This window comes from Nylanderia fulva, unplaced genomic scaffold (genome assembly GCF_048542155.1).
Source record: "Nylanderia fulva isolate GAGA-0341 unplaced genomic scaffold, ASM4854215v1 Scaffold69, whole genome shotgun sequence".
Taxonomy (NCBI): Eukaryota; Metazoa; Arthropoda; class Insecta; order Hymenoptera; family Formicidae; genus Nylanderia; species Nylanderia fulva.
Genome location: NW_028190797.1, coordinates 529,682 through 554,662, shown reverse-complemented (window position 1 = coordinate 554,662; position 24,981 = coordinate 529,682). Strand labels below are relative to the sequence as shown.

General features: G+C 32.2%; 1 protein-coding gene across 1 annotated transcript in view; it reads left to right on the top strand.

The window, feature by feature from the left end:
- LOC114942144 (cell adhesion molecule Dscam2) overlaps window positions 1–24,981 on the top strand; it is a 250,788-nt gene that overhangs the window by 30,400 nt on the left and 195,407 nt on the right. Inside the window, 1 exon segment of the mRNA XM_085488400.1 lies at window positions 6,216–6,308. Within this exon segment, the coding sequence (XP_085344526.1) occupies window positions 6,251–6,308 (58 nt within the window). The 5' untranslated portion in view covers window positions 6,216–6,250.

Sequence of the window (24,981 nt, the reverse complement as noted above, 5' to 3'; positions counted from 1 at the left end):
TATCAATGCACTGAAAATAATATTGTAGATATTTCTATTGTATTATAAATATGAAAAAAGAATAAGAAAGTTTTATATCTCATGAATTGTGGTAACAAGTATATATTTAAGAAGTGTATTAACATTTTATTTAAAAGTCAAATTGTTCTCCTGTTTGTTGAAGTATTCCATGTTTAAGAGATATCAAGCAATTTTATTCAAATTATTTAATTTTTTCAATTTAATTTCAATTGAACAGTTTGAAATAACATCTTCTGAAAGATGACTTACTATTGGATTTATAATTAATTTATTTGACACAAAAACAATCAATTTTTCATCATTTATTTTCATGACATATTTAATCATCTGTCATGTTTTTACAAATAATCTAGTAATCATTAAAATCTTTATAATTTCTCATAATACAAACATCCAATATTGTGTCACGATCCACACGTCCTAAGATATTTCGAGCGATGGTGAAACATCACGAGAGAGAAAGAAAAATTGTCAGTGCAAAAAGAGATCGTGGATGAATAAATAAATACGACGAGTAAAGTAAAAAACAAGGATGAAGAGGACCAGAGCAGAGCTGAGAATAAGAATAATCGCGGAGGTCGGATTCGAGCACAAGAACGTATTCTTGATGTCGGTGACGATGACCTCACATCGTGGGGTGAAACCCATCGTCATGGTTGCCATTGCCGCCTTTTTCCGTTGTTGTGTCGTCGGCATTCTCTCTATTGTTTCCTCCCTTCCACGAAGCCAGCCGGTATTAATTCCGTAGCAGCGGCGGCGAATGAATACACCCTGTGCGCGATGTGTCAAGACCTTTGAACACGGTTTAAAATGCTGTTCCAGTCTGTGAAGGAAAAATTTCCGCTGATAACGCAAGCCAAAGATCCGCAGTCGTGGAATGGGAATGTGAAAATAATTAGACTGAAATTGAGAGCTCTACGAAATTCTTTTTGCAGCTTTACTGTATATCTATATTTGGAAATTGTAAATCTATTTTATTCTGTTTAATATATTTATAGTATCATACGTAATTTATATAATATATAGTATATACTATATAATATATATAGTATAATAATACATAGTAAACAATATACTATATAGTATATAATGTGGTGCATAGTGTATACATGTACACTATATAATACTATAAGCTATATACTATATAGCATATAATAGTAGTAACTATATACTATACTATACAGTATATAATAGTAGTAACTATAAACTATACTATATAGTATAATAGTATATAATATGTATATATAGCATATAATATTTATTATTGTATTTAGTATATACTATTGTCGTACAGTATTGTATAGTAGTATGTACTATACACATTCTATATTGTATAGTACATACTTTATATTATACTATATGGTACAGTATTATTATATGTGCACATAATATATTAACTATATATTATTTATATGATATACGTATGATTATTGTATTTATATAATATATAGTAGTATATGATATTATATAATGTTTTATACATATATGCAGTATATAATGTGAATTATATATATAGTATATACTACATAGTATTATACAATAGTAAAATATAGTACTACATGTAGCATATACTATGTACATTCAAGTATATTTATATAGTATTATATATAGTATATTAACTATATATTATTTATATAGTACATATATAAAAATTTTTATATTTTAACATAATGCATTAATGACGTAAATTGTGAACAGGATGCAACCTGTAAATTCCGCGATAGCCAAAAGTTTAAAACAAATCTGTCGCGGCTTTATGAGAACGAAATCTGCATCTGATTCATGTGTGTATGATACGGAAATACTGTATTATTCATGCGAATAATCTCGCAAAGGAGATATCTCGTGAGATCGAGCGCAACTCGAAATACACTCAAGCAGTCGATATTTTTGCGATTATTTGTTCGACGTGCTCACCGCCACACAATTTGATTCATGGCACCTAAGGTTAATCCTTACGGAATATTCTCCCCGGACAAGTGATTTAGGAAAGCGAGTTTACACGGTACCGTTTTATTCCCCACGTTTTGCACCGCAGCGTGAATTATACACGACCTCTCGCATTCGAGCACGTGCATCTAATTTCCTCTATCCACGTTACCATATCTTTACACATAAGCGCCGCTACGACGTTACGTTTAATATCACATTACGCAATTACGAAAACCGTAATGTGTTAATTAGTTTTGTATCTTGTTCTACAAAAAGGATAGAAACTCTGTGGTAAACAGTGTACATAGTTTTGAAATTTCCAAAAGACAATTTAGAGAAAATGCGCCGCGTTTTTAGCTTGATGTTTCAACTAAATAACTGCTGACTATTCTTTAAAAATATCTTTGTTAAACATGCATTTGTTATACATGTATATAAAAATTATTGCATAGAATGTCTTATAAGGAGGTTGAAAATTATTAAAATGATGAATTAAACTGATTAATTTTTAATTTCATATCTTTATTTATAATATTTTGATAAATTATAACTTAAATAATATAGGTTTTTAATTTATAATTCTTGTGGATTTCTACGTTTAATTTATACTATGTTGATTAGTGTTAGTAAGGGAGTCACTGCTCTGCTTCCTTCCTGACGATGGTCACCGTTAGGGAGACACTCCGACGGCCGGACGGTTTGAATAGGGAGGAGAATGATATTTAATTTATTTGCGGATTGTATGTATACGAGTTTTATAATTTTCTGATTATACCGATTATCTTTTATTTTTGTTTCTTTGTATTTTGCAGCTACTGAAGAAGACCCGAAGTGGGTCGAAACGTTTAGAATTTAATAAATGAGTTTGATTTGAGATCTCATTTTAATTTATTAATTTGTGCATGTCATCCGCACAGGCTCCGATTGCCGTCGAGATTTTATTTTTATTGTAACACAATAATTCGAGCCGAGATTATCAGTTTTTTTATATTAAATTATATAATATATTATTTTTCTCTCGATATAAAAAAATAATATTTCTTTTAGTACACAAATTATTATGTCTCTCTTTGTAAAAGAGAATATAGATTTCTCAAAATAAATAATTAACAATTCGATATTCGATAATTAACAATTCGATATAAATTCTGATACAAGTCAAACTAATCCAATACTCGCAAAGCGAAATGTTCCAAGATAAAAATAATTTTTTAACAATAATATAATCAATTTGCGGATATTAATTGCAGAAATCATGTTATTGAATAGCATTTGTCAAGACAAAAATAAAATAAACAAGCTTCTTTGTAATAAAGATTGACTTATTAACAATGAAGTATACGAAGAATATTATGCTGATATTATCTTATATTTTGCAATTGCAATTCACTGCTAATTAGTTATATAACTATAAAAATATATACAATTATAATTATATTAAAAAAAGTTTAAACAGTTAAGGCCAACTAACACGAACTATTTTTTTGCGCAGGCATATCGTCTGACATTTGTTTTAAAAGCATCCCGATTCAAGTATTTTTGACAGCTTCAATATTTTTCTTAAAAATCGGGTCACGAGTCGTTGTGTATTATTAAGTTTGATTCGGTCAATCGATTTTTCTGTTTTTTTCGCTCGCCTTTTATATTCGTCTCACAGCTAGGAAATACGATTCGATCTTATCCGTAAACTTAATTGCACAGAACAGAATTGCTTTCTAGTGGTCCATTTCGTCGATGATGCTATATAGTGAAATAAGGGCATCTTCAACAACAAGAAAGGCACGTGTGGCTATATTTCAAAATATAACTAACACATCACATCACTATATCAATATAGTAATAAAATCTCTGAACTTGTTTTTCCCTCTTTTTTGAAACCTGTAAACTATAACAATAACTATAAAATAATGCAAACAATAAATATCAGATAATAAAAAATATACATAAAAGTTAGAATTTTAAATAAAACTTAAATAAAATTTATTTAATAATTTCTATATTTTGCTGAAATATAATTAAAAATTTATATTTATTACATTAACAATTTAACCGAATATTTATTTCTTGATATAGATTGAAAAAAAATATCGGAATATGCAAATAGTGTATTGAAAATAAAACATTTCTAAAAAAAATTTATAATCAAATTTGGCTCTTGCATATTTAGGTATATGTGTATAGGTATGTATGTGCATGCGCACATGCATGTATATTTTGAGAAATTGCTCATATATATCTATTAAATATCCCTAAAAGATTATTCTTGCACAGAATTTGACAATATGTCAATCAGTAGCAGAAATTGAGACTGCAACCTGATAAAATTGATAAATTCCATCTTATCAATTATTCGGCAATTTATATCTTCCAGATTTTAAATCTTAAGTTAAAGTAAAAAAAGGAGAAAGAATGTAAAGATCGTGCTCTCTCTCTCTTTGTAGTTTTCCAAAATATTTCTACAAGAAATAATTACATATTTTTTATAGTAACTTTCATGGAACATAACTCAAGAAGTATTTCTTAAAAAAAAGACTTTAATCATATCACATTAAAGATGTTGCGACATTAAATGCAATAAAATATATAATAAAAATAAAGGATTTTATTTAAAAGGTTCAACTATTGTCTGACACTATTGTCTTATTTTATTTCATTTCTCACATATTTTATACATTTCTAAATAAGAGTTTATTTCCATTAAAATGGAACATTTTGCATGTGTATGAAATACGCATAAAACATTACTTTGTAATTACTTTGTAAGTTCTACCCTCTTATTCAGTAGAATGTAAGTATATATATATTTCTTCATATCCTCTTTCCTACACGCACGAGTAGAAACTCGAAAAATATTCAACGAAGAAGTAGCGAGAGATGAGCGCAGGTAAAAGCAGCACACTATTGTAGATAATGTCATGTATGTACATATGCGAAATGCATAAGGGTTGTGTGGGTCATCCCTTTGCTGTGCCATGATGCAAATGCGCCGTGAAGCGAATCGAATGCTCCAGATTTGGTCTCTTCAAATGAAATTTGTAAGAATATGATAAAAGAACGTGAACATTTTATCTTTGCAAAAAAGATGTTATTTTGAGTTTACAAGGATCAACAATTTAACATCGAATAACTCGTACTGTCGCAACCACAGATTTTTTGTAACGATATCGATATATTGTAAATCGCAATATATTCACTCTGTCATTTATAGCACATTTAAAATCTCTTTTTTTCTTTGATTATGTATATTTTTTTGAAGTATTACTTTATAATATTACGCGACTTACATATATTTCATAGAATTCTTATTTATCAAAAAAATATGAAATATTGAAATTTTACTCATTTTACTTGTTGAAAAAAGGAATTTGTCCACTTTTTATATTAAATACAAAGACAACTATTCTTCCCGATATTTCATAAAATAAATTAATAAGCTTGACAACTTGACAGTTAATCTATAATTTATTTTCCACGGTATTATTACTTATATCCATAGTGTTCATTATAAATTAAATTATAAATTATCTATATTATTAAATGATGAAATATTATTTATGTTTAGCTCAATTAAGCGAAGAAGAACATTAATAACAATTATTTCGTTACACAAATGCCGGAAGTGCATATTTCTCGACAGGCGTTGACTTTTAATTAATGTTACAAAAATACGGCTTTTTATATATTTTACCAATCAATTTTAATATGCCAAATATCTTTGGAATTATCCAGCAAGAGTTGTTCAAGAACTTTGGTGAGGTCATGAAGGTTCCGGGACAAAAAAACGCGCGCACAAATGCAAGGGGGATGCATTTCCGATAGCCAAGCTCAAAACCAGTGGCACGCATCGCATGTTTCACGATTATGTACGTCGCTCGACGCGTACCGTCTGGGTGGACTTTCATTGAACGAACAAGCCCCCGTCCCCAGGTTTGGATTCGAGAAAAAGGAAAAAAAATATCGATACGGGACGTAGGGGATTGGCGTGTAAGCGGAATGGGGTTGAACGGTGTAGAGAGAGAGAGAGAGAAGGAGATCGGCAAGGTTGGACGTGGAACGGGCAGCCTGCCAGGACCGGGAGTTTGGGGAGAGATCGAAAGGTGGGACAAAGCCCGAACGATGAGGACACGGGACAGACAACGGGTTTGTGTTGAGAAATGAAGGGTTGCAGAGGGAGAGGGAGAGAGAGAAAGAAATGGAGGGTCGGAGTTGGCTCTGGTATAGCGGAATAGGTTGATTGATTGGGCACGCTTGTATTGTTTCAGGAGGAAGCTGAATCGACGTAACGCTCCACGCCAGGATGGCCGGTTGGCCGTTCAGCACCGCGCTGCTGTTCAGCATCCTCATCCTTGTTCGCGGTAAGTAAGAACACGAGGAGGGGGTCGTTCCGATAAATATGGGTATCCCCCGTTGGGATTGTAGGACGAAACCCGAAGCTCATTTGGGGTGGGATCGTGCCCATGCAAATGGATCCTGTCTGGCGCGGGTTCTCGTTACGATGCTAATTCGTCTGTGCTCTTTAAAAATCAATTTCATCGGCTTTAAATCGCTCGAGTTACGGGGCTCCGATGCTGCTTGGATTTAATGAATCCTCGAAATGAGTGTAGCGGGAAGACTCTGTAACGGAGCTCTCGCGATGATAATTAACATGGACTCTATTGAGTTTATATATGTTAAGCGAAAGATAGATAATTCCGTACACATTATTAATCGATGAAAATAACTGGAATAAATTTACCGCTTAGTTGAATTGCTATATTATCGCTTCTACAGGAAAGTCCGGGTATTTCGTTTAAGATAAACGGAGATAATAACGTTAAGGCTCTATAAAAGTGAGTATTTTCGTTTGCCATTTTTTTTTTAACTGTATGTAAAGGTTAGGTTATACGTCGTATATACATGTGTCAAAATTTCAATACGCATTGTCATTGTACGCCTTTCGATCTCGCAGTTAGTTAAAAAATTTATCTTAAATATCGAGTCTATTAAACTTAAAATAATTGTTACAACAATCAACACATCGTTTTCGTTGTGCATAAAGTATGGTGCTTCCAAAATGCCTGGCTGCGTTGCTATGAACAAACACCTATTTTGAGTTTAATAGATTATATATTTAAGATAAATTTTTTGTATTACACGTGCAGGCAAAGTGGCACTTTGTGTGCGTGTTTTCTGTGCGGAAAGCGGCCGATTTCCCACGCCGCCATCTAGCGGCGACGCGGTGAGTGAATAAGCCGCATTCAAAGCCATTGCCTACGGCTGAGCCGCGTTCAAAGTCATTGTCCACGGCTGAAGCCGTAGGCAATGTATTAAACACGGCTATTCCCACACCGTGCCGCCGCAAGATGGTGGCGTGCGATTGGCCACCTCGCGCACAGAAAACGCGCACAAAGCCACTTTGCCTGCACTTGTAATACAAAATAGTATGTGTATCACGTGCGGATTGACAATTGTTCACTTTCCGCACTTGATACACAATATACTATTAATTAATTGCGAGATCGAAAGGCGTGCAATGACAATGCGTATTGACATTTTGATATATGTATATACGACGTATAACCTAATTTTCACATGCGGTTGGAAGAAAAATGGCGGACGAGAATACCTACTTTTACAGAGCTTTAATAATGCGATTGCCATGATCCGGACGTTGTTAACGATACCGGGAATTACCGGTGCGACTCTCGTACGATAGAGTACGTGACACACAACTATTTCAGGTCACACGTAGACATTTAACAATGTTATGTAACCGCTTATCTCTCGTGTGAGCTGTAACCTCGCGCACAGGATTGGTTGTCGGTTGCCTTCGCGCGGAAAACGCGCCGGCCTATTACAAGCGAGCTCTCATATTCTACAATTCAGATGTATATGCATTTGCAATTCCCTTTTTACATTCCGTAACGAGATTCGACTAATTTATAATTGCATTCATAAAAGTTTCTCTCGTCAGAATGAGAGCGAAAGAAAGAAATAGAGAGAGAGAAAGATAAATGTGAAGCGTTTTGCGCCAAACATTAAGCCAATAATGCGAATCTCAAGGTGCATTTATTTATAAAATGTTATTCTTACTCTGCTTCGAATACTTGGCCTGTTGATCGCAATTGTAAATGATACGAATTAGAATAAATTATTGCGAAGAAAAGGAATTGCGATAGAGGAAACAATTCCCAAGATATTTTTTTCTCGAAAAGCATGTATTAAATTTTATTATAATATACTATAATATATCTTGTTCAAATAAAAAATTCATTAATATTTGTAAAATATTATTTTACTACTAATACATTTATAAAATATTCCATTGTATTGCAACCAAAATGTAAATAATTATTATAATTTATCATAGTTTCGCGGAGAGAAGTTTGATTATTTTGACTTCTCCAGAATCAGTCATTAAACATATATAATTTTGTAAATAATAATGATAGTATTTAAAAAACAATAATTTTAGATTTTCAAACCTCCGCCGGAAGTAGTTCTTCTAACGACCTCCTAATGACCTCCTAACGATGTCACTTATTCGTTTGATAGCTCATCATCAGAGCTATCTAAGATAACAAATACGTCATTACTATGCTCAGGTTTTTGTACACTTTCTGAAAGCTATTTAGCATATTAGATAACAAATAACCTACATGATATGGGAACAACGACCTACAAGCACCATTTTTAGTACTTCTATGAGGACGCAAAAAGAAATCTTTAGGAAAGGATGAATACAAAAAACAAGAATTTTAATAGTCATGTTCAACTAAACATAAAATAAAAAATCATCAGTTTATTATAAGCGTGAAAGCATAGATAATAAAATGAATACACTTTATGCACCAATATTGATCACGTCCTAACATTGATTGGTAGATGTTTTGGACATTACTGGCATCTATAAATTTTCAATCCTCTCATGACGCCCTACAATTTGGTATATGTCTCATCTCTGGATTCGGAGTGCCCAGAAATAAAATCCTATAAAAAATAGACAACGTTCTTTTGATTTATGTTACTAATTGTATTTTCATTCGATTTTTGGGGCCATTCGCGAAACAGAATCTCGTTTTACAGATGCTATTCGTTACTTTCCAAATACACAAGGTCGATTTTTCTCTTTCTCTCTCTCTCTCTCTCTCTCTCTCTCAACATGAGAGTGAATACGAATTCTCTCGTTTTGCAAAGCCTCGAAGTGTCTCGGTAGGTCCGATTGATTTCCTGCCACTTCGCAGCCTCGCTTGCACGATTCGACGTCGAACTTGGCTCGAAACCGCGTGACGAAACCGGGAGCCACCGGCGTGGCATGGAATCCGCTTTAAATTATTGCCTTGCGGCGGTAGTTTCGTTTATTTCGGGATCCATTATCCCGCTAGAGAGCAGCAGAGGGCAACTTTCGGGCGCAATTTGTAACCCTACTCTCTCGTCCGCGCGCTTTGTAATCGAGAGAGTTCCGCCCCGTCGCGCTCGCCCGATGTTCGTCCAACTTTGGTCATTAATAACTTTCCTTTTCGTCGAATTTCCCGATCGTTAAACCGGGACATCCGTTCGGGCGCTTCGTCGATCATTGTGACGGCGTGTCGTTCTCGAAAAGTTGTGCGTCCTCAGGATCGAAGACGACGATGCATCTCAACGTGCTTTTTCTTCGCTGGATGTTACTGGCTTATATAAATCGCGATATAAGGTCGAGCACTCATGAGTTTCTTGCCAAGACAATAGATAATAGTTGATAGAATTATCTCGTGTTCTTTTTTTATTTTATAAGCTTTGTTTACCTTTATTATCTTTATTTTTTTATTTTGTAAGATATCAGTTATTTGTTTAAATTTTCAGTTATTATATTTAATTAACACATCTCCACTTATTTACATTTTATATAATATATTGTATTTAAATACATAAATATTCATTGTAAATAATATAATCAAATATTCTTGAAATTGTATTACAATTTAGTTATACGAAAAAATATTTCAAAAGTTTAGTTTACGAAATATTTTATACTTTAATGTACATATTACAACACATTTACATTTTACAAAAAATTTATGATTTGCATGTGCAATTAGCGCTACATATTTTTTCTTAAAACAAATCTATGCGCGTTTTCTTTTCACACCAATTGATTCCTCTTTAATTCTTTTGTGTATAAAAAGTATTGAGATAAGATTATCAAAAAATTAATCTTACATTTTATAGTTTATAATTTTAGTAAAATTATATTACATTAAAATACAAAATATCTCATAAACTATTCTCGCTTTTAGTTATTTTACTTTTACAACCTATTATGTTAAATTTTGCGAAGAATCGATTTATATAAAAAAAATTATGATGATTTCATTAAAAAAAACAATGTCAACCTTTAATTGAAGTTCAATATTATCAACTTTTTTCTTTCAAAACTTTTCAACTTTTGCATGAAATATTTTCTTCTTATATCAGAAATTTTAGAAAAATATGCGACTATATTAATAAATACTCTGTATACATATATTTATACGTATAATTAAATTTAAAAAAAATTATATATCAGAAAATTCATTTTTGTTGAAGTGACTATTTTGATCTTTCCATATTGCAGCGCAATTATGTCAGGGGAAAATGATAGTCGGTTCCATCGAACTGGCATTTTTGCGTCCAGGCTTTGCAATACAATGTTCTCCATGCGCAACGCTCTCTTCGGCCTCCGGCAACGTTTCTGTCACTCGTAATAGCACGCTCGAGTTTATTTATTGCGCGCCTATAAACGTCCCGAGCGGCATTAAACCTCCAATAAATTCAACGTGTTTCAACGAATGATGATCCAACGTCGCGTTTGACAGGGCCACAGATGTCCGCGTAGTACCTTGTAGCACGATATTTGTTAAACTTGCCGTCTATCGGCAGCTTTCAAATCTGACATTTTATTTTGCAGTATTAAATATGGATTTAAGTATCACAGCTCGGAAAGTTAAAAAGAGGCATGAAAGAGAAAGAGAGAAAGAGACAGGAATATTATCGCAAAGAAATATGAAACTTTGATAAAAAAACATTTCCATTAAGATAAATTATTTAGCGTAAAATTTAATAACTGTTGGGTAAAGTTAACATGCATAATTTTGCAAAGTAAATTTTAAATTGCAAGTAAACTTGCGAAAAGAATAATTTTTTTATAAGATGTCATTTATATTTATTCTGAAAAAATAAGACATCAATATATATTTGTAGTAGAATATATCTTAATAAGATTCATAATATTTTATTATGGTTCATAAAAAATATTTCTCCAATATCCCCAACAAAGTTTCTTTTCAAATAATTTAAGATTAAATAATGCTGTATTTTATTTTATTTGTATTTTTTCTAATTCTGTATTTTAATAAAATTTGCTTTTTCTTTTTATTTTCTGACTTATACTCAATGAAATTTTTTTAAGATATAAATATTATAAACCATTTTTATGGTTTAATCAGCGATAAGATGCTACATTCTTTCCAGAATTCAGAGTTGACTCATACTCAATTGTACTTTGTTCTAATTATGTTGACTACGTTTTAACGATAGCACGGCAAGTAATAATTTCTCTCTTCAGATTTTGCGGCATTGTGTCGTTTTGCGGTCGCGAAAGTTCATGAATCGACGTGTCTGAGATTCACGTCGCGGAGTTTATCTCTCAGCATCATCTTTGTCAGCTTTGCTCGCCGAGTTTCTGTTCACTATGCCTTTTCATCTTACGCACATATGCGCGAAACGTGCCAAACGGGGATGAGGAATATGAAAAACAGGAGATAAAACAAGAGATGAGAATAGAAGGTGAAACACGGTCGTATACACAGGTCTGGAAACTCTCATGGTGGGGGTAAGGCTCTTAATGAATGTCAAAAGTTTCTTGAGTTAACCGCTAGCCGTATGGCACTGTGATCGCATAGTAAGAGTTCTTTTCTTTTAAATGACTATATCATAACTCATATGTCATATCTGTTTAATTAAAATTTTATATAAATGTATAACGTGTAATAATATATAAATATATATTATTTAATACAGATATTTTTGTTATTTATGTACAATTCTTGAAAATATTTGCATACGTGCAAATATATATAATAAAAATATATATTAATATTATTTTTATTGATATTGATATGCAATATGATAGAGTTATATCTAAAAAATATTTATAAAATTATATTTAAAACATCATGCACTTAATATAAAAAATTATATTATTTTTAACCACAAAACTTCAAAAATACTTTAAGAATATCAATAAAAATTTCTTATGCATATACTTATATGCATCTGTTAATTTGTACAGATATAAGCTCTTTACTCAGCGATCACAGCGCTCTGCGGTTAGCGACCGATTTATGAACCACAAATCATGACATTAAGAGCCTTACCCCCACCATGAGAGTTTCCAGACCTGTGTATACGACCGTGAGATGAAAGCGTTGAAAAGAGTTGAGATGGTTGTGGCAACTGTTCGGATGCGCATGAGCCATCTTTGAGAAAGGAATAACTGGGGGAAAAAAACGAGAGAAAGCGATAGTGTATACGGAAAGACAAGAGACAGAGAGAAAAAGTACGGAGTGATTTGAAAGATAGTTGCGGCCCGGGACCGGGGTGCAGAGAGAAGAGGATGAGTGAGAAATAGCTGAAAGTGAGAAAAGGGGAACGAACAAGGCCGGGGAAGATGGGGAGGGAAAAAGACGAAAAGGAAAGACGCTCAGAAAACGGCGGGTGTTAGGTGGTTGCGTGGTGACTCGAGCCAGGAGGAGGTGGTGAAAACCGGGTGGAAAGAGGGAGGAAGGTACGAGACCGCTTTCTTAAAGATGCGATTCGGGGCGCACTTGTTGCGCTGCGGGAGAAAGAGAGTCGAGAAAGAAGGTCGAGAGTTGGAAAGAAACGATGATCGCGCGAGGCGGCATGAGACTCGAGCCGAGGATGTGGAATGGGTGGAGGTGAGGAAAAAGACACACCGGAGGAGAAAAAGAGAGAGAGAGAGAGAGAGAGAGAGAAAGGTGGTATAAGACGAATCGAATTGATTCTCTCTTTCACGGGTGTCCCGACGTTACTTTTCTTTATTGCCGCTCAACCACCGACCGGGGTTGAGCGGCCTTTCTCACCTCCGTGTTATTTATTTATCGGCCGTCGTATACGTTAAACCGGCTTGATCCACGCGCGTAAAGAACATTACGCCCTACTTCGGCATTCGGCACCTACTCACGCCGATTCATTCTCGCCTGCCTCCTCTTTTCACTCTTCTAGGATCGTTTTGAGATAGCGAAGGGCATTCCTACCGATACCGAAACAGAGTGTCTGTATCGGCGCCTTCGATATCGCAAGGAGAGGAGACTTATTGGGATTCCCCTCGCGAGCAATACTACTCCGATCGATGCCCAAACGAGTAATAAACATTCGCTCGGCATCGTCTCGACGTGGAATATTATTTCAGAGTAAAGACTCTCTAATAAGAGTCTGGCCATTCGATAGTCACTTTTCATTGGTCCGCCATTTTTTGTCAATTCCCGCTGAAATTTGAATCATGATAAATTAAATAATTGTATATTTTAGTGATGTAATTAAAAAATTGATGTCCTAGATAAAAATTCAATTTTGATTAATTGACATCCACCTATTATTGTAATAAATAGTTTAAATTACGGATTTATATATAAACTTATATATGAAGTAAATAACTTTACAGAAAAGGTTATGTTCACGATGTGGCAGCGACAGTGAGAGAGAAAGAGAGAGAAGGGGGGGAAAGAAAGGGGACAGAGAGGGGGGGTAATATACATATGTATTACTTTCTCTCTCGTAGAATTTTGACAAAATATTATATGGCGGATGCTTGTTGGCCAGACTCTTATTAGAGGGTCTCTAATTCAGAGTAGAGTTCCTACAATAAGAGTTTGGACACCGCGGGGCCGATTTCTAATTAGTTCCGCTATTTATAGCAGAGAAGTGAATAAGAAAGAAACAAAAATAAACAAAAAAAAAAGACAAAGCTATTCGCGAATACAGCGACGCTCCGCGGAGATTTCTTTAACCTTTAATTAGTCCCGCCCAATTGGACTCATATTATATTAATTACGTGGTGTAAATACTTCCAGCTCATTAATTTCGACCAAAAAATAAATCATATTTATCTTAATAAAGCTATTTTTTAAATAATACACAAAAATATTTCGAGGTAAACAACTTAACAAAAAATTTAAGATATACCTAACCTAACCTAATTTAAATACATTTTAAAATGGGATCACTTGCACTTCGTGCAACTAAAGATTAATAGCATTTAGATCTTCAATCGTCTATGTTTTGGAAATCATCAACTTTAAACATTCAATCTCCGTTTTTTTATATTATAATATGCTCAAATAAAAAAATATAATAATTTGAGTAATTATACAATATATATATATATATATATATATATATATATACATATATATATATGTATATATAGTATAATTATGCAAATTATTATATATATAAAACATTAATATTATATCTAAAAATCATGGAGACTTTCACGCGATATACATTTATTAAAAATTTCATTTCAAAATATAAAATATAAAATTACAGAGTATAATTCAAATAATTTAAAAAAGCAAGTAAAAGAAATTAGCGGAATGCAAGAAATTATGTTTAAATTTTTAACACGGAAGTTAATATGTGCAAAAGTAATTAGAGGCTGACTGACTCACTTTTGCAGCATTGATATTCAATTTTCTGTGGCATATAATGTTAATCATGATGCTTGCAAATATCGTTAACGGATAACGCGCGGTTAATGTTTAATAATTATTGGGAGATTTAACTTTCCTTCTCTCTCTCTCTTTCTCTTTCTTTTTCTCTCTCAATTATTACTCAATTTCAAATGCGGCATGACTGATTGACTAGTTTAACATAACAAATTGACTCTTTATGCGCACAATGTAATTATTTCAACAGTTTCGGGTCTATGGATATAATAATAATCGAAACAATTAATTGCCCTTTTTATTGTATTAAATTGTCTATTTTTGTTACATTGCTTTTATCGAGTAAAACTAAAGTTTTCTCCAAAATTTTTTTAAAATATATCATAAATATAACATGAAAATCTACGCACAATGAAAAAAAGTATCATCAAAAATGTATAGATACGTTAAATATGTTATCAAACATTTATTTTAATATTTATTCTATTTTATTCTAATGAGAGATATATTAAAATGAAAAATTTAATCGATCTGTGTCATAATTTAGATAAATTAATAAATTAATAATTAATTTTCTTTAACAGGAATTGTATCCATTATCACAATGTTAATATTTATAAATCATTATATCTAGGATAATATTTATATGTAATAGTAATTGTCAATAGCTATAAATGTCGTTCAAATATTAAATATTTTGATTGCTAAACATTTAATATAAATACACAAATTTTATTTTTTTAAGAACTATAAAAAAATACCTGAAAAAATAATTAAAAATTTAATTAAAAATTTAAATAATAAAAATCTATTTAAAATATAAAATATAAAAAATATAAAATTTTAAGCGAGACAAAAAAGTATATTTATTTCAAATAATAAAATTATTTTAAATAATTAAATTATTAGAAATAAATAATATTAAGAAAAAGGAAAAGAACTATATATAATGGGCGCTGGCAGCTTTAAGGTGTTAAAACGAATCGACCAGCTTTTTTTTAGCCGACTGGAGATCCGTGCTTTCAACGTTATTAATCGCACGGTGGAATTGAGAGGGCAGTTACCCACGATGGTAGCGGTCCATTGAACCTTCGGCTCGAGAGAATTCACCACGTTACTTATTTATCAACACATACGTGTCTTTGTACGCGCGTATATATATGTATGTGTGTGTGAATGTACACACGGATGAAGCACACCTTCTCGCGTTTAAAGAACCGCATCGACCGCTGGCTCCTCGTGGGAAAAAGGCACTTTCCACGCGGTCGAGATAGAATCAGAAAGTCGCGGCGATTGGATTGGAGAGCCTTCAACGAAAAACTTATTGGGATTCCTTGCGGATATAAAGGCTCCATGGAAATCCCGCGTCAAAGAAGCATGGCGCGAGATTGATCGATAACTCACGCTCTCCGATATTAACCCTAGCCCTACAAAATTATTCGTTTTATCCGACCGTGCAAGAATCTTCGGTTCGACGATATTATATATAGATGTGTGTGTGCGTGTGCGTGTGCGTGTGCGTGTGCGTGTGCGTGTGCGTGTGCGTGTGGTGTGCGTGTGCGTGTGTGTGCGTGTGCGTGTGCGTGCGTGCGTGCATGCGTGCATGCGTGCATGCGTGCGTGCGTGCGTGCGTGCGAGCGTGCGTGTATGTGTGTGTGTGTGTGTGTGTAAAACCGCGTCCCGGATATTAATTTCACGCAATGTCGCACCGCGCGCGCACGTAATTACGGAAGAGAAGTCGCGAATGTAGCTGACTAAACGAGCGCGATAACATCTTTCGCGGGAGGTGAAAATAATAAATTAGGTCGTTGGAATATATGCGCCAGTGATTTTCCAGTTAATGTATATATCGTTTTTCCTCGTTTTTGCGAGAAATTTAATTAATATTAAATAATATCGAAGTTATTGCGGAATGCATTTTATGTACGTTTCATAAATAGATATTATTTTAATTATCATTTATGTCAGGTTATATAATTGCAATTGCGCTGTGTACAATTCAATTATTATTCAGTTATATTTTTATTTCTCTGATTCAGTGAGAAGAGTTTTTATTGATCCACTTTTTAAATGTCAATAATTATATCTTGTATCGCGCACCTTAAAGTAATTGTCGAATAAATTGTCTTCTTTAAATAAAAAGTCTGTATACTAAAATATGTCTTAAAATCCCCTGAAGTGTTTCTAGAACATTCTTAAAAATTAAGAATATTCTTTAATAATAACAAACGATATTTTATGGAAATAATTTATTTGCCATTATATGACTATATTGTTGCAACAATACATGCATTGCAATTTACAATGCAGTACAGTGTTTGTCACTAAATGATTTTAGTTTATTAAAATAATAGATGGAGTTAACAGTTCGAAAAAGAAGACTTGAGCAATTTAGGAAAAGTGTTCATAAGTAAGACATGTATAATCTAATTCAGGACCCAAAGTTTTCATGCTTGGTTTATATCTACTAGCTATATCTTTTAATGGTTTTTCTTTGCCTATATATGCTGCAAAATAATATACCTATGATTTTATTAATATAAAAATAAATCCTACTTTATTGTTTACATTTTTATAAATTAGGAATATCCGATCTCTAGAGACTTTCCTTCTTAAAATAAGAAGATCCTTTTGACGCTTATTTTAAAACAGGATATTCTAACAAGGGAACTCGGAAGTGTTCCTCATTGATTTTGCGCTTTGGATATGTTATAGAGCATTAAAAAATATTAGATATTTTTTTAGGTGTTTATCTCAAGTTTAAGAATTGAAACAACACCTTGAAAATAATGGATTTTTTTCATTTTTAATGAATGTCTGCGAAAGTATAAAGAATATAAAAAAATGTTTTGTACAATAGTTTTATGATATTTTATACTCTTTAGAATGGCGTAATCACATTTTTCGAAAATGTCAAATTTTTTAATTTTCATCATTCCCAGCTATTATTTTGCAAAATTTAAGAATTTTATTATTTAAACAAAAATTAAAGAGCATCAAATGTCAAATCTATTCATATATATTTATATTTTCACGATTTAATTTTTGGGAAAATGAGATGATGACATCGAAGTATAGCCGCCGCGTTGTTGTATTATTTTCGCAGATATTCGCTAAAAATGAACAAAAAATCTGTTATTTATGAGGAATTGTTTTCGTTCCAACCTTTAAATGTTGAGATAAACACCTAAAAAAATGGCTCCAATATTTTTGATGCTCTGCAACATAAAGCACACCAAAATCAATGATGATCATTTCCGACACATCAAAATCAATGATGATCATTTCCGACAGTTCTCTTACAAGTAGGTGAAAAATTCTGAAAATAAGAACACACAATTTTATCAGTAATGAAAATATTTATTTTGAAAAGAGAATAGATTTATATCTCGTACAAAAAAAGAAGCGACATCATTTGTTCGTGCAGCAAAACTCGATTGTCGTAAGTTAGAAACAAGAATTGAACGCGATGACAAAAGCGAGCGGCAGGGTTGCCAACTCCTAAAAAAGTTTACCCCTAAGCACAAGTTGAAATCCTCTAAATTAATTGTTAAAATCTTCAAAAAACTATTTAGCTTTAAAATATTTTTTATTTACAAAATATTCAATATTTCAAACAGAAGTTCTGTTTCTTCTAAGCAGGTTTCAGAACTGTTGAAAATCATACATTTTAACTTTAATTTTTTTTCGATAGATTAAATGTTATGCATGATCCGCCATTCCGTTGCAAAGAGAATCGAACCATCATAATACTTTGTAGCATTTTAATAGATAGCCTATTACGTAACTTATTTTTCACAATATTATGAATAGAAATAAGGCGCGTTCTAGATACTTCACTAAATGTCGCTTTTTTCAACTCATCAAAAAATTGATCAAAAAATTTCAAAATATTCTTATAATGCCCCTAAAATTATCCCTAAAAAGATCCCATTCCACATGTTTTCCTCCTAAATTTAGGGAAAAAACCCCAAGTTGACAACCCTGGTGAGAGGTGACATTTTGAAAACGACGTGGAGACAGAGAGAGTTAGTAGTGATTTCCGTCCGACCAACGCACGGATCCATCCGGATCGACGTCCATCGCGGGAGAAAGTAATCTATCTGATAGCGAAGCCCGCGCGCCCTATAAATATCGCGGCCAAAGCACAAAGAGAAAACGAGCGGGAGAGAGAACGCTTCGATTTTCCTTTCGCGTAAATATGCAACTACGCCCGCGCGTGAGAAATCTCACCGTGCGAGAACGTTCTCTCGGGTTTTATCTCTCTTCACCCTCATCCCACCCGCTTTCGTTCCTCTGCTCTTATTTCGTAACACCGTCTGCCCGCAAGCCCTTTTACTCTCGCGAATGTAATAGCGTACCTGTTATCGAACGAGTGCGGCGTTTACGCCCTCGCGTCGGACCCTCGTTATCATGCGTAAGGTAAAGTCGTGAGGTAAATTATATTTTCTACCTTGGCGGGGGAACTTCGGACTCGTAAATCTTCAACGACCTGAATACATATGCCAACGGATATATTTTGATATAAGCGTCCCTTCTACGTATGGGGCGTCCATGCATAATTGGTGACGCAAAAAGAATTCTAGACAAATATACATGAAGAAATCAGTCGAAAACGCAGAATGAAATTTGTTCACACGAGACTGTTTTTTTTTTTCAGAAAAGCAGCTTTTAAGGGGATGCTGACTGTGTCTGTTTTATCGATAAATATTATTTTTATTTAACTATTTATTGGGTATACAGAAAAATCCTTTACTAGAATTAAAGTATTCATAATAACAAATCTGGGCTACTATATTATATGTATATATATATATATATATATATAATCAAGAAACTCAAATAATTAGTTTTTTATCAGTCTTTTGCATTAACAATAAGTCAATCTAACTTAAATGGTAAGAAAATTATATTTAAGTTTCTTGTTTTTTTTATGTACACATATAGTAGCCCAGATTTGTTATTATGAATACTTTAATTCTAGTAAAGGATGTTTCATTATGTGTAGTCAATGAAGAGTTAAATGAAAATAATATTTGTCGATAAAACAGAGTCACCATCCCTTTAATATCTCGTCGCTCAAATATAGACATTTTTATTTTTTCCTAAGACAAAACATTGTAGGAAGAAAATTTAGAGGAAACAAATCGATGCGATATATCGAGTGAGGTTATGTATGTAATTTTATTTATAGCCGTAAGATTTATTTCATTTTACACGATCGCGCCGATTTGCTCGATTTATTCGAACGCGGGAAATAAATTTTTCCGCGGTTTTATTTTCGCAGCGTGAATATCAGCACATTCGATTCGATTTTACGACACGTGGAAAACCTAGAGAGGCACCTTTTTTATGTAAAAGAGAGCAAAAATTATTGCCTTTAACATCTTTAACATAAAGTGACGTATCTCGCTCGCAGGAGCGCACTTGTGGGTTAACGGAATTATCGGCAATTTCGCGGCGCCCTATAGAGAGAGCTGCGGCTTCATCTATAATGCGACGACGGCGGACGCGTCACAAATTAGGATGACGCGGAGCTTGCGCACTACGTACGTTACTACGGGAGAGAAATCCGCGGTGACACTTTATTGATTTCAAGATTATCGCGGTCCTCCGCCGGTGTGCTACACGACCTTGTCGATGAAAGGAGACGAAGGAGGGAGGCCGATTTCGCGTGGATGAAGAAGAGTGAGTGAAGATATTGTATATCCCGCGACTTCGTAATTGCGACACTAGTTCCCCCATTCTTCCTCTCTTTGTGACGTCTGCACGGATTTCTATTCGCGGGAGACGTCGATCGCAAGATGTATTTATCTGTCGCGAAAGTTTACCAGCTCTGCAAACGTGAGATTGCTTCGATTGCATCTCCTGCATGCCAATTGCATATTCTTTATGACATCAATTCTAATCAAAGTGTCTCTCTCGAGCACGGTAGAATTAACGAAAAAATTTTTAATATTGCTTATTGAAAACGTATAATTTCTTAAAATTATTACTTTGTGCCTTAAGGGGATGCCGGATGATGTTTTTACCGACCGAATGCGAGAATATTTAGTTTTTTTCATATATCTTTTTATTGACTATACTGATCAATAAATCCTTTTCCACGATTAAAGTACTTATAAAAACGGACTGCGCTAGCTATGTTTGCATATATAAATCATATAAAAATCAAAAATTACAGTTTTGTTATCGGCTGCTTTGTGTCAGTTCGTAATAATACTTATTTAATTAAAAATGTTCTGCAGTTTGTCTGTGCATGAAATATAGTATGCGCAGTAAGGATAATATGAAGAATTATTAGTAAACGATTAAAAGTGAAATTGCAAGTCTAATAAAAAAGTTATATATTAAAAACATTTTTACGCGTATGTGTTGTATACGTGCATATGTTTAGATATGTGTGGTGCTAACCCGTCGGAGTTCGGCCAACGCTCCGGCATCACCTTAAGGGGATCCTAAACGCTGTCCTATTTTATCGATAAAACATTATTTTTGTGCACACTTTTCTTTATATTGGTTAAATAGAATAATAAATGCTTTTCCTTAATTAAAGTACATATAGAAACAAAGCGCGAACCTATACCAATTTTATGTTAAGAACAAAATTTTTATTTTTTAAATTTAAAACAAGTTTTGTGTACTTTAACCGTGGAAAAGCATTTATTATTTTATTAAACCAACTCTACAGCGCAAAATATATTGATGGATTATTGCAAGAATATTCTTTTGCAAAATTGGAATATTGCATGCAATATTCCTGAAAGCTTGCCACAATATAGATATGTCCACTCCTAAACTAAATTGTGCAACATTTCTGCAATAATGCTAATATATTTCTGCAAACGTGAATATAATATTTATAAAATATTGTAGAATATTTCTTATTTTTTATTTTTTTTTATTTATTCGGACACTTATTGTTTGTTCGATTTCTGAGCAATTAATTTGATATTTGAGTTCTCTGTGTTGGAATTGTATCAGAAAAAATTAAACTTATAAAAATACTTAGTTCTAATGAGGTCTGAGCCGCTTTTTACATATTTATAAAATTCTCATGCCTAAAACTTAAATGCGAGATAGATAGCCTAACGTGCAGCGCGTAGCAGTAAATAAAAAAACTATGTGATTGCATTATAATATAACAGTAATATTTTGCAATGTCTCCAATAAATTATTAGCTTATAATATTAGCTTAATATTGATGCAATATTTTATGCAATATTTCGTATTGTAGGGGAATAAAAAGAAAGGGTGTGCAGAATGATGTTATCGATAAAACAAGACAGTATTTAGAATCCTCTAAACTATTTTAGTTTGATTATACCTAACCTAACTTTGTTAAATATAAGATGCCAAGTATTAAATAAAATACTGACATTTTGAATCACATACATTCAAATTGTTGAAAAATAAAACACGACTGTGTTTATAAAATTGTAAAGAGAAATAGTTACACATTACGCGTCATAAACAAATATATTTGAGTACGATTTTTTTATCCTGTAATTAATAGCGCGTTGTTTGTGTATCATATCGTAAAAATTATTTTCTTCTCTTATTTACAATTCTTAAAGCATAATAAATAAAAAAATAAATATGAAATTTTTATTCAGTCGCATTCTTTTATGAAGAAAAGAGAAAGAGAATATATATTTATTTTTTTGCATCGAGATCCAAATGAGAAATTGTTTATCATGTTTTTATTCAATTTATCATATCGTAATCAATATAATAATTACTAATTTAGCTATATATGTTAATTGTCATTGAAAAATGAAAACGTTCTACCGTAGCACAAACGCAAACGTTAGCTTTCCGATATCAATGCACCGTTTCCGCCGTTTCAAAGCTAATAATATGATCTCATATACACGAGAAAAAAAAAGAGATTAATATTCCGTATCCATTCTTCGCTTTTGTCCATCCTAATTGTTATTACAAATTGTGCAGCAGTTTATTTGTTTGAAATACAAAAGCTTGCAAAATACATCATTATACATGGACATGGTTGCATTACAAATATATTTTCCTTTGTAAGAATCAACAGAAAATTACCATGCTCCAAAAAAGCTAAAAAGATAAAAATATAAGAAATGCAAAGTCCAACGACAAAGCAGTTTATATTAACTGTATAACGGATGATAGCAAAACAATATTCTGTTGTATAAAACAATATTCGATTTCAAGATATATAAAATTATTTCAAATACATCGTAGTATCGAAAATAACCGATCAATATATCCTCTTTATTTAGTTTTAAAATTTATTTATGTATCTGCAACTGATTACATTTTAAGAATTAATTTTCTACTTATTTTTAGAATAAAAATGTAAACAAAATGAGAGATTTATTTTTATATTAACAAACAATATATATTGATTGTTGTACATACAACATACAGGCGAAGTAAGACGATAGACATACTACATATATGCATACATGATGATAGACATAGTATACATATACGTATACATGGAATATTAAATTATATACACACGTATTTTAATTATTTATTAAGCGATTAATGTATCATGCTTATCCATATTATAACTCTAAATTATTTTGGCAATTTTTAATTATAACCAAATATATTTAATTCGTTTTTTTATCGTTAAATTTTTTCTAAATATAATTTGGATTGAAAACGCGCGGTAAAACGATGTAATTGCAGAATTGAATATTTTTGTACAATTACTCACATATAATGAAAAAGCTTATGCTTAATAATGCTCGTTTAATTAGTCAATATTTAATACTTAATTTGTTTTGCAATACACGAGCCAAATCTATTTTTATATTTTTGAATATTTAAGATAACAAACCCCGTGATATACATCAATCTAAATAAATATTTAAATATATAAATATTTTATAGTTCTTACTCGATTTAATTCGTTTCACCTGCACACAAAAGAAGTTATTATTGGGTTATTATTGGAAAGCCATTATTATTGGATGACATCGTGTAGCACGAGCATAAGACACGAGATCTGAATCTTGAACGATGGAATTAGGTTATGTTACAATTATTCGTGAACACTTTTCTTAAATCGGTTAAATCTTTTTTAACCCACTTATTAATTTTTTCTAATAAACTGAAATAACTCAATAACACTGCACACTGTACTGTAAATTATATACAACACTATATAACCATATATATATATAACATTAAATCGACAATCCGCTTAAAAAACATACGATTGTTTGTTATTATAACAAAGAATATGTTCTTAGTTTTAAAGAATTTATGAAGAAGGATTTTATACAATCCTCTTTGCAAATACAATTTTTTTGGTGTGCAAATAAAATTAATTATTTAATTAAATTATACACAAATTTTTTTATTTCACCAATTCTGGCCAATTATTTTATTTGTTAAAAACACAAAAACTGTTAGTCTCTCATTCCGAAAGAAACTAACAGTTTTTGTGTGTTTGTTAATAAATAAAGTAATTAGCCAGAATTGGTCAAAATAGAAAAATTTGTGTATATAATTTTATTTTCTGGCATCTCTTAAGGGGATGCTGATCATGCCTGTTTTACCGATTTTGAGTCTAAGAGCTTTTCTTTTTATTGGCTATATAGATTGAAAAATTCTTCTTCACAATTAAAGTACTAATAATAATGAACGGGAAGCGCTGTAATTTCGTATTAAAAAACAACAAAAGTTAAAAAAATTACAGTTCTTTTATCGGCCTCTTGCATCAGCTCATAACAATAGTTATTTAATACAAAAGTTCTGCAGTTTATTTGTGCACAAAATATGGCGCTCCCAATAGAGATGACATAAGAGAATAATACAGAAGTAATAAAAATGTGATTAAAAGCCTGTATCAAAAGATTCGTACTTGAATTAAGGGGATGCCGGATGTCTGTTTTATCGATCAGATGATTATAGATTTTTCTGCACCAAAATCTTTTTATTGGTATAATAAAATAATAAATACTTTTCCACAATTAAAACACGTACAGAAACAAAGTGGGAACCTACTGATTTTATGTTAAAAACAAGAAAAAATTTAAAAACTAAAATTTCTTTATCGACTTCTGTCGTCAGGTCGAAAAAAATAATTGTTTAATACAAAAGTTCTGCTGTTTGTACGTACAAAATAAGATAGGTTCCGACTAGAAATTGAATGAAGAAGTATTAGTATATTTTTAGATATAAGTTTAAAAACCTAATAAATAAGAAAACGGTGCAGAAAATTTTCACGCATATGTGTTGTATACGTGCATATGTTTAGACATGTGTAGTACTAACCTATCATGTGTATATGTGTATACGTGCATATGTTTAGATATGTGTGGTGCTAACCTATCGGAGTTCGGCCGTC